Raw genomic sequence first — 11,602 nt, 5'->3', positions numbered from 1 at the left:
AGTGTAAAAAAAAAAGTTTCAAGCCCTCAAAGTTCCTCCAAGAGAAGGGACTTCAAATAAATTGGGTATTCCTCTCACCAAATGATGTTAAAGAAAGCCTTCTCCTCTTAAAATTGTACTTACTGTTAAGAGAAGTTATACATTTTAAAAGTTTAGAAGAAATGGTTGTCAGGAACTAAACCCTAGCTCTATAAACTGATTTTAAAAAACCCCAGGCTCACAAAGATAATAAAAAATGCATTTAATAGCATGTCAATATACAGCTTAAATGTGTATTAAGTCTTCTTTTAGTCAGTGCATTACAGGGATAGAGAAGAGAAATATCATTTGTAAATGCACAGTCAGACGCTAAGTATCAGTGCTAATAAATCTTGGTGCTCTTACACTATTAAAATTCTGATTTATGAAATGTAGCTCCAGGTGCAGTGTTCTGTGCCAGCGTGGGGAGTCGTATGGTCCAGGATGCAGTCTACAGTTTTAAATCGAATTGTATACAAGTATTAACAAAAGAATAAAATTTATTATTCACAAAACTAAAGTGGTCGTCATAAAGCATACAAGAAAGTACAGCCTAGAACGAATGAGCTGAAAAACCTAGTTTTAAAAATAATCAAAACATACTGGACAGTCCTGGAAAATGACATTAGAAAACAAAGAAAACAATTGGCACAGGTTAACCACCTAATTTCTAAGTGCACTTTGTAATGGTCCTTGCAAGCTGCCACTTTTCCCAGGATAATGACAAAAAAGCTTCAGTCAAGTGTCACTGGCTTATGGTGACGGTTTTGTGTGTTTTTTTTTTCATTTTTTTTTTTATTGCATTGCCAAGAGTGGATTTTAAGAAAAAACACTACAAAGGTTTCAAAAACCCTATTTATTCTCTATCATCAAAAATAGCAACAGGGGGACTTATACAACTTCTCTGTGAGTACCCACCAGTCTATTTTTTTTTTTTTTCTTAAAAAAAATAGAAGTTAGTTAAAGAAAAATGATTTGGTTTTTTAAAAAATAATGTAAGGAAACACTTAATCAGATAGCCCAAGGAGTCATCAGAAATGTGTAGCAAGAAAGCGTCATTGTGGCCCTCTCCGGCCTTTGCACGTCTTTTTACTAAACTAGAAAGAGAATGTACAGTACCAATATGTTCCCCAACCTGCTTGGATCGAATTGTTTTGTTTTGAAACCCATTATTGCTAAACCAGAGTGTTGACACTGAGAGCCGTGGAGTCCGCTCATAGAGGATAAAACTGAGAGGCTGCTTCTGAGGACTGGATCTCCACCTGCGCCATTTTGAACTGGGTGCACCGCAGCCACTTGCGCAGCGCGGCCAGGCCCGCACCGCTCTGGGCGGAGCCCGGCAGCGTCCTGAGGCTGTGGTGGTTCACGTTGTTCTGAATGGCCTGGAGGCGAAGCTGGAGTCCCGCAGATAAGTGCTGTCAAGAAAGGGGCAAGAACGGGCAGTTTAGTTCCTTCCCTCCTAAGGTTCCCATCCACCCAGGGAGCGCTGGCCTGGACTTCTGCAGGTGCAACTTCTATGTGGCATGGGGACTGACTGGCCTGAGGAAGGCCGGCTCTCAACTGTGGCAGCGCTCAGGGCAAGGGATGTGGGCTGGTACCATGTCCTTAGAGCCCACCCGGCCCAAATCTACCCAAATGATGCCGTTCCCATCTAGACTCATGCACTGCAACCTCAGCGTACGGGCTGACACCCCAGGAGCTGTTCACTATGAGCGCCTGTCATTCAGGCTTTGCTCCCAGGCTCCCTGGATTCAAATCCTGGCTCCTCCTCTGTAAACAACTTAGGGAATGAAGTTTACGATCTGTGTTTGGATTTGCTCATGGACAAAGTAGGGCTCGTAACACTCACCTGATGGGGTTTTTGTAAGGATAAATGAGTTAACAGGGATCAGAACAGAACTTGGCACACAGTAAGTGCTTGGGACATTTTAATCCCGATTATAGTCTTTGTGTTCTCAGGTTCGTGCACTGGAAGGAGCTGGGTTGTAAGCTTTTCTTCTCTTTCCTAGCCTTTCATCAAGTTCTGTTGGCCTCCTCTCAGTACTCCGTGCCATGTCAAATTGCCACAGATGACCACCACGCAGGGAGGAGGGCAGTGCAGAATGCCTCAGGGTGGAAGTCTAAGCAGGTTTCACAATAGAAGCTAGTGTTCCAATGAGGTTTTCAGCAAAGCCATTGGGCTTACAGGTGGCCACCAACAGCAGCAATGCCATGAACCAGGATTCAAAGCCTGTGGTTATGGCTAGCAGCTATATTTCTCCCTTGGGGTCTGGGCCCCCTGAAGTCATTGTCTTTGCTTCCTTGAGCATCCCATCCAAACTCTGAGAGGAGATCCAGCAAAAAGACTTCCATCTTCTCCTGTGATACTCCTAGGGCCTGTTAGACAGGACCCAGTTTTGGATGGAGTGGGTGGTTAGCGCCACCATCTTAATGCTAGGCCCCAGTAACTGCATTCCCAGACACAGAGTATGTCTGGCCGCACAGTAACAATGCGTCACTCAAGGTGAGGCCTGGCAGTGAGACATACATTCAGTCTTCTGCTTCCTGGCTGGCAGCCCTGTCCAAATTACTCTTCGTTCTCATCCTAGGTTTCCTCTCATGTAAAATAGCAGAGGCGTGGGCGAGTCTCCTCTTGTTCAATTCTATCATTCACTCAGTGCTATCTTTTCCTAATATAATTCTTCCCATCACAAAAGTCAAACTTGGCGGCCAGGAAATAGCACTGGACATGCCTGGGACCAGATCCCAAGGGTATCCTCTGACGGCAGAGTCACTTCTCAGCTGTATTCTATCTAGTCAGTAACGGAGCCTGGTCCAGCTCTGGGATCCGCCCCCTCTGCCTTCATCAGCGATGAGTAGTAGGCTATCGGCTCTTGCCATCACCTCGGCCACACGCCCCTTACCTCGTCCACAGGGTCTCCTGCATTACTACCCCCAGGGACCACGAACAGGTAGTGAGTGGAGCATGGTGGAGCCCTATGAATGTAATGAGCCTCTGTGGAGGGAAGTGAGCTTCCAGGCCACCCAGGGGTGACTTACCTTGATATTTGACTGAATCATTGGCAACCACATAGGTATGAGCTGTATGGAGAGACACAGAAGGTCCGTTATGACTGTTCTGCATTCTCCCACATAAGCCGTGCTTACTGCGAGGCAGAGTGAGTGCACAGAATCCCTTTAACATCACAAAAGGATGTGGGCCCTAGCTGCAGAGTTACTGCTATCAGACAACTGTCTCTCTGCGGCCAAATCCCGCTGAGCTGGTGGCATTTGGAGGTTAATAAGCGCCCCATGAGTGCCTGAACCACACACTTTAGAGTAAATGACTGATTGTCTCTTGAAAGCTACCAAGCATGGGAAATTAAATGCGTATTTATTTAATTAAATCCTCACTTTCTTGAAATAGCATTTCCTCCATGGGATCTTTAGAACTGTGTCTACAAGTAGCATGGTGATGCAGTCTGCCTGTGGTTGTTAAGAAAATATCACTGGCTTACTTCACACCATTGTGTATTCCTGCCTCATTTGTCAAAGATAAGGTGACCATAGGTACGTGGGTTTCCCTCCGGGCTTTCTATCTTGTTCCATGGATCTACATTTCTGTTTTCATATACTCATGCTCAGTTGCTAAGTCATATCTGACTGTTTGTGACACCATAGACTCCTCTGCCAGGCTCCTCTGTCCATGGGATTTCCTAGGCAAGAATACTGGAGTGGGTTGCCGTTTCCTTCTCCAGGGAATATTCCCGACCCAAGGATGGAACCATGGGTCCTCTGCTTGGCAGGTGGATTTCTTACTGCTGTGCTACCAGGGAAATCCTTCCATACACTACCATGTGTAAAATAGATGGCTAGTGTTAAGCTGCTGTATAGCCTAGAAAGCTCAGCTCGGTGCTCTGTGATGACCTAGAGGTGGTTGTGGGGGGCCGGGGGGATGGGAAGTAGGCCCAAGAGGGAGGGGATATATGGGTACTTAGAGCTGATTCACTTTATCGTACAGCAGAAACTAACACAGCATTGTAAAGCAATTATATTCCAAAAATAAAATATATCACTGAGAAGCGGTTAAAATGCTTTAGTGATAGAAAAAGACAAGCCCTGAGGTTGCCTGGCTGTGACTTGTGAAACACAGCAAGGGTGAGCTGGGGCAGGGGTTTCAACAGTGTGGGTTCTTTGGCAGGCGAGCAGTAGGCCCCTGCTCTGGCCGAGAGTGAGACTCTCAAACCCCAGGCATCTGGCGCACCCTCCGTGCCCCTCCACTGTCTCTGATTTGCCCTGAGGCCCTTCCTAGGAGGTCACAGGTGCCCTGCCCGAGTGCCTCCAGCGGCGGCTGTCCTCTGCTTTGGTCTCTCACCACACTTCAGCTCTTCTGAACACAAGTCAACATTGGTGGCTTCATAAATCCTGAAGTCAGAGACAGAACACAATGGTTCCCAAAGTGTGTTCCACAGAACTCTAGTTCAGTGGGAAAGGAAGGCAATGATCTAATAAATTTGGAAATACTAGTTTATTTCAGGACTGCTCAGACCTTGAAATGAGCTCAAATGCATCATATCATTTCACTCCGTGCTTCTTCTGACCCTCCTCCAATAGAGCAGAGTTGATGTGGACTGAATTGTGTCCTCTCGTGAAGCAGTTGTAGCCTTAGCCCATACAGCCTTATTTGGAAATGGGGTCATTGAAGATGCTGTGAGTTAAGATTAGGTCATTCTGGAGTAGGGGTGAATACTAATTAATATGACTAGTATTCTTTTTTATGCATCTCATTTTTTAAAAAAACTTTTTATTTTGTATCGGGCATAGCCGATTAACAATGTTGTGATAGTTTCAGGTGAACAGCAAAGGGACTCAGCCATACATAGATCCATTCTCCCCCAAACTCCCTTCCCATCGAGGCTGCCACATAATACTGAGCAGAGTTCCCTGTGCTCTACCGTAGATACTTGTTGGTTATCCATTCAAAATATAGCAGTGTGTACATGTCCATCCCAAACACCCTAACTATCCCTCTGTCCCACCCATTCCCTGGGCAACCGTAAGTTCATTCTCTAAATCTGTGAGTCTCTTTTTGTTTTGGATGTTAGTTCATTTGTATCATTTCTTTTAAGATTCCAATATAAGGAATGTCATACAATATTTCTCCTTCTCTGATTATGACTAGTATTCTTATAGAAAGGGGGAAATCTGGACAAAGACACACACATACAGGGAGAATGCCATGTGAAGATGAAGCAGAGATCTACAAGCCAAGGAAAGATGGCTAGCGAATCCCCAGGAGCCAGGGGAGAGGCCGGGACAGATGCTCCCTCACAGCCTCAGAAGGAATCAGCCCTGGCATCACCTTCATCTCACAACTTCTTGTCTCCATAACCATGAGACAGTATATTTCTGTTACTTAAGTCATCCAATCTGTAGTACCCAGCAGCCTAGCAAACTGATACAAGGGAAGCATCCTGCCCAGAGGCAGGAGAATGCCAAGAGGTGAGGAGGCAGTGGGGTTCACGAGATGCTGAAGAGTGAGGTTCTTAGGAGAGAGCCTTAAAAAAGAAGTCTGGAAGAGCAAGATGGGGCTTCTCAACATCTACCCACAGATGATCTGGGATGCCACATAAGGAGGTTTAGATCTTATTTCAAATTCAATACAATTTCTGATGAAGAAAGCCTCATTCACCACAAGAAGAACGGTGCTCTAGCAAGCTCACTGTGGCAGCAGTCTAGAGACCAGAGGAAGGACATGGAGAATGGAGCCCAGGGCCCAGTGTGAAGGCAGCCCCCATGGTCCAGGTAAGACCTGTGTGGCTTCTGGGATGGAGAAGGATGCTGTCCGCAGAGACAACCTGTGAGGGTCTGAGGATTAGTTTGTTCTTTGGATTGAGGACAAGGTTAAAAGTTAGCCTGGGCCAAGTTGCGAACAGCAAGGCAATGAAGAAAACAAGAGAACCAAGAGGAGAGCCTGCTGGGATGGGGGATAGCATTTAAATGCCCTCTCTATTCTCTAGTCATGGCTATAGTTGCTAGTCTCATCTAATTCATCAAATCATTAAAAAATAAACTTGGCGAAGTGATAAATCATGTTTCCTCTCTGTGCTTCTTTTCCTAAGGCTGAATCTGGCTGTTTTTCTGCTTTCAACCTTCTATGAAAGCAGAAGTGTCACTCAGTCACGTCCAACTCTTCACAACACCACAACTCTTCACAACACCATAGCCTGCCAGGATCCTCTGTCCAAGGGATTCTCCAGGCAAGAATACTGGAGTGGGTTGCCATTCCCTTCTCCAGGAATCTTCCTGGTCCAGGGATTGAACCTGGGTCCCCCACATTGCAGGCAGATTATATACCATCTGAGCCACAGGGAAGCCGTCAACCTTCTATAGATACATACAACTTGCTAATTTGACTTCACTGATGTTTATTCCTAATGCAGTATTTATATTGCAGCCATTTAAGTCTCTGTCTGTAATGTAACTACTGTGTTTAGAAATGAAGTATGGTGTGTCCCAGAAGTTATGATTGGACCTCTGATAGCTGTGATCAGACTTTCAGAAAATAACACACTCGCTTGTCTCCCCCGCCCTCAATCCTCATAATAAAATTGTGGGATTACAAAGGTTGGTGCCAGATAAGGCTGTGCTCTCTGGCATATAAGAGGACTGGCTCGTGTGGACATCCTGAACAGGAATAAATAAGTCTAACCGCCTCCTCCCTAATATCTGCAGGGCAAAAACAAACCCTGAGGGCCCTAATGCCTATAGACTTTTATTGTCTTTTGACCCATTTAATATGGAAGCAAGCTCGCATGCCTCTTGATATTTGGGGAATACCTGAACTAACCTCTCTTGTTAAGAATCCTGAGGGACTAAGGACCAGGGAACACTGAGTCCTCTGCTGCTGGGTGGATGTCTTTCTCAGGGCTGCCCCGGGGCTAAGGGTCTGTATGAGGGAATCAAGCGGGACACTGAAGCTGATTTTAGAAGTGTCTCTCTTATTTCCCCATTGATGTAACACATGACCATAAGATTCTAAACATACTTGCACAGGGCCTTCAGATCTGTTATTTATGAATCACCTGTCTGAAAGCATCAGGTTAAAGTTCATTGTGAAGGACAACATTATACAACCCAGCAGTCATCCTATTTCAGGAATGCTAATTGACTTTATTGAATATGATTCATTTCAGTACCCTTTTGCTAGTGGCTCCTACAAAGCTGTCAGTTAGAATTAGATATAATTTATTCTGGGCTCTGTAATCTTATAAAACCGGTTGGGTTTTTTTGTTGTTGTTGTTCTCCAGAAACAATATCTGGAAAAACAAAGGACGTTTTTAAAAAATAGGTTGATTTTCACCAAAATAAAAGTAATAGTCTTCCTCTTATCTTAGTTTATGCTATGGGATACATTGAAGATTTCTAATTCTGTTGGATTATATTCATTTCATTCCTTGCTTGTTCCAGTCCTCATAATAAAATTAGTCATGTAACTTCCTCTTTCAGCCAAGGTGGAGTAACAAAGACCAGATTTACACTCCTGTCTAAAACAAAATTAAAATTCCAGGTGAAGGATATGAAACAATGGTTTTCAGACATTAATTGTCAACAATGCAGGATAGTGATCACTGAGGGAGAGAAGACAAACAAGGAGAGCCCTTAAATTATCCTAACTCACTGCCTAGAAAGTATTTTTAGGCAGTAGCACAGGGAGGAGGAACCTAGGCAGTCTGGCAGTCTTTATGAGGTGAGAAAATGGAGCTCGGAGACTAGGAAGGCCAAGGGAGCTAAAGTTTGTTTAAGGCAGAGCAGTGGAAAGGAGAGAGCTGTTCAGAAAGAGAGAGAAAGACAGAGAGAGCGCACAAACTAATTCTCTGAAGATCTGTGAAGGGTTTCCCTTGAGTCTTCAGCTGAATACTCACCAGTATACACATGTGAGAAAACTATTCAAGGCTGAAGAAAAAATAACCTCAAAAGATTAGAGGGAAAAATCCCTGGTAATCACATAGCAATAGTTTGTGTTTCCACTAGTTAGAGCGGAAATCATTAGATTTCCACTTGCAAATGGAAATCATTAGATTTCTGCTCTTGCAAATCATTAGAACACCGAGTACTCAAAAGGATATTACCTGAACAGTGAAGAAATGGTAGCCCTATACAAACTGCTGCCCCAGTCCCACTGAACAAAGCTTAACATCAAGTCTCAAAGGGATAGAACTCTTTCTAAGTAATTTAACTATATCATAGAATATACTCAAGAATACTTATAGGAATTTTAAAAAAATATTTATAGAAATAAAAAATAGCATTCCAAAAGTCAAATTTGAAATGTCAAGAATCCAATAAGAAATTACCAGACATACTAAGAAGCAGGGAAATGGGTCCCACAATGAGAAGAAAACTCAGGCAACTGGAAAAGACCCCCAAGTGACACAGACAGTAGAACTGGCAAATAAGAACCTTAAAACAGTTATTTGAAGTATATTCAATACAGTCAAGAAGGTAGAGGAAATACTGAGCATGTTGAATAGAGGTTTAGAAGAAAATCTTACAGACACAATAGCTGATACTTTTTCAAACTGAACAAACGCAAGCTCAAGAAACATGAAGAAAGCTACACCAAGGCATATCATCTTCAAGTTGCTTAGCAACAATGGTAAAGGAAAAAAAAAATCTTAAAAGCAGCCCAAGAAAAAAGACATATTATATATAGAAAAAAATATATAAGAATGACAAAGATTTCTTTTCAGAAATAATGGGAGCAAGAAGACAGTAGATGAATAGCATCTTTAAAATACTAGGAAAGAAAACTTTCACCTAAACTCAAGAACCAGTGAAAATACTTTCAAAAATGAAGGCAAAGTAAAGACTTACTCAGATATAGAAAAGTTGGAGGAATTAAGCTTCAGCAGAACTACACAAGAGGTAGTAAAGAAAGTCATTTGGGCAGAAGGAAGATGGAAGTTTAATTCTATAGAAAGGAATAAATAAAACTGAAAAGTGCAAATACGGCAATTATCGCAAATACAAATAAATATAAAACCAATTTTAAATTGCCTTAAGAGGTAACTGTTTCGAGCAAAAAACAATTATGGTTTGCTTTATGACGTATGTAGGAGTACAATGGATGACAATAACAGCACAAAGACTGAAAATGGGACTGGACTGGTGTACATGCTCATCATACGTATGAGTGCTATATTAGTATTTGAAGGCAGATTGGGTTGTTTAAAATGTAGACTATTAACTCTAAGTCAACCACTAAAACAACAGCAACTAAGACAGATAAGTAATAGGATAACTGAAAAACACATTTAAATAATCCATGGGTCAAAGATGTCAAAAGGGAAATTAGAAACTATTTTGAACTGAATGAAGGTGAGAATATATAAAAATTCAGAGGAATGCAGCTAAAGCAGTACTTAGGAGGAAACTTAGAGCACTAAACACGGACAACCGGACAGAAAAAGGTACTCAAATTAGTGACCTCAGCTTTCCCCTTAAGAAACTAGACCAAAGAGAGGAAATTATATCCAAAATGTAATCATAAAAAATCAGTCAAAAAGAAGGTCAAATAAGAGGGAATAAAGGACAAAGAACACATGGAAAATATAGAAAACAAATAACAAGATATTTTAAGCCAAATAATATCACAAAACACATTAAGTAAAAATGGTTTAAAACATTTTTACTTTAAACATTAAAACCTAATGATGCACGATACTGGATGCTTGGGGCTGGTGCCCTGGGACGACCCAGAGGGATGATATGGGGAGGGAAGGGGGAGGAGGGTTCAGGATGGGGAACACATGTATACCTGTGGCGGATTCATTTTGATGTTTGGCAAAACTAATACAATTATGTAAAGTTTAAAAATAAAATAAAATAAAAAAAAAAACCTAATTAAAAGAGATGTCAGATTGGATTTTTCAAAGTGCAACACCCTATGCTGCCTATAAGAAACATACTTGAACTATAAAGACACAAATTGGTTAAAGGATAGAAAAAAAATACACTGTCCTAACACTCATCAAAAGAAAATTGGACTGCCTCTATTATTACCAAAGATATTACTAAGATAAAGAGAACTATTTCATAAATTCAATTCACTAAGATACAACAATCCTAAACATTTATGCACCTAATAATAGCTGTGCAATATGTGAAACAAAAACTGGTAGATTTGAAAAGATAAATCAGGGAGATATTTCAATACCCCTTTCTTAATAATTGATAGACTAAGCAGATAGAAAAAGAACAAAGGACATGAAAAAAAAAATTGAACAGCATTCTCAAGAAGCTTGAACCAACTGACAAAGGAAAGTGTGTTCAACAACAGTAGAAGACATATTCTTTTCTAGTGAACACAAGGCACCTACCGAGATAGACAACATCCTGGGCCACAAAACAAGCCTCAAAGAGTTTAAAACGAGTCAAATTATACAAACTATGTTCCCTGATCACAATGTGATTAAACTAAAAAACTCCAGAACAGAAAATCTCTAGAAAAGCCTTAATCATTTAAAAACTAAATTATATACTTCTAAATAAGCAATGGATCCGAAAAGAAAGCAAAAGGGAAGATAGAAAGTATTTTAAACTGAACAAAAATAAGAACACAACTACCAAATTGTAGGATGTAGTTAAACCAGTGGTTAGATGGAAATTCATAGCAGTAATCTCTTGTTATAAAAGAATAAAAATCTCAAATCAGTGAATTCCACTACTGCCTTAAGAGATAAGAAAAAGAAGAGCGAGTGAAATTTAAAGCTAATAGAAGAAAGAAAATGACAAAAACAGAAATCCATGAAACAAAAACTATAGAGAATATCAATGAAAACTAACCAAAAGCTGGTTACTGTTGTCACTGTTTTAAATCCAAAACTTACTAAAATTAATAAACCTTTATTCAGACTAACTAGAAAAAAAAAAGTGAGATCACAAATCACCATTACCAGAAATGAAAGAGATGGCATAACAACAGATCCTACAAATATTAAAAGTATAATAAGAGAATATTCTGAGTAAGTTCATGCCAATAACATCAACTATTTTGATGAAATGGACAAATTCTTTGATAGGCACATACTGTCAAAGATCACTCACAAATAAGCAGAAAATGTAAACAGCCCTATATCTGTTAAAGAAATTGAAGTTTAACACCCTCCTGCAAAGACAATTCCAAGCCCAGGCAGTTCCACTGATGAAGATGACCAAATACTTAAGGGAAAAAAATAACACCAAACCTATATAAACTTTTCCAGAAAATAAAAAAGGAATACTTTACAATTTATGCTATAAGGCCATCATTACACTGATGTCAAAATCAAAATATAGTTATTACAAGGAAAGAAAATTACAGTCCAGTATCCCTCATAAACACTGATGCAAAAAATTATTTTAAAGAGTCAGCAAATAGAATTCAGTAATATATAACAGAACAATACATCAAGACCAAATGGTTTGTCCCAGGAATTGGTCCCAGGAATGTTGGTTTAACATTCAAAAACTCAATCCCTGAAACAGTTCAAAAAAGAAAAATTTAATGACCATCTCAATAAACATAGAGAAAGCATTTGACAAAGCCTACATCTATACCTGA

General features: G+C 40.8%; 1 protein-coding gene across 1 annotated transcript in view; it reads right to left on the bottom strand.

Moving 5' to 3' along the window:
* Positions 1-245: 245 nt before the first annotated feature.
* Positions 246-11,602, bottom strand: part of UNC79 (unc-79 homolog, NALCN channel complex subunit) — a 280,737-nt gene continuing 269,380 nt past the window's right edge. Inside the window, exons 51-52 of the mRNA XM_055555941.1 lie at positions 3,058-3,099; positions 246-1,433 (exon numbers count right to left, since the gene is read on the bottom strand). Of these exons, the coding sequence (XP_055411916.1) occupies positions 1,233-1,433; positions 3,058-3,099 (243 nt within the window). The 3' untranslated portion in view covers positions 246-1,232. The remainder of the gene's footprint in view (positions 1,434-3,057; positions 3,100-11,602) is intronic.

Source organism: Bubalus kerabau, chromosome 19 (assembly GCF_029407905.1).
Source record: "Bubalus kerabau isolate K-KA32 ecotype Philippines breed swamp buffalo chromosome 19, PCC_UOA_SB_1v2, whole genome shotgun sequence".
NCBI classification, from domain to species: domain Eukaryota; kingdom Metazoa; phylum Chordata; class Mammalia; order Artiodactyla; family Bovidae; genus Bubalus; species Bubalus kerabau.
The sequence above is the reverse complement of the archived record's forward strand: the minus strand, read 5'-3'. Positions and strand labels throughout refer to the sequence as shown.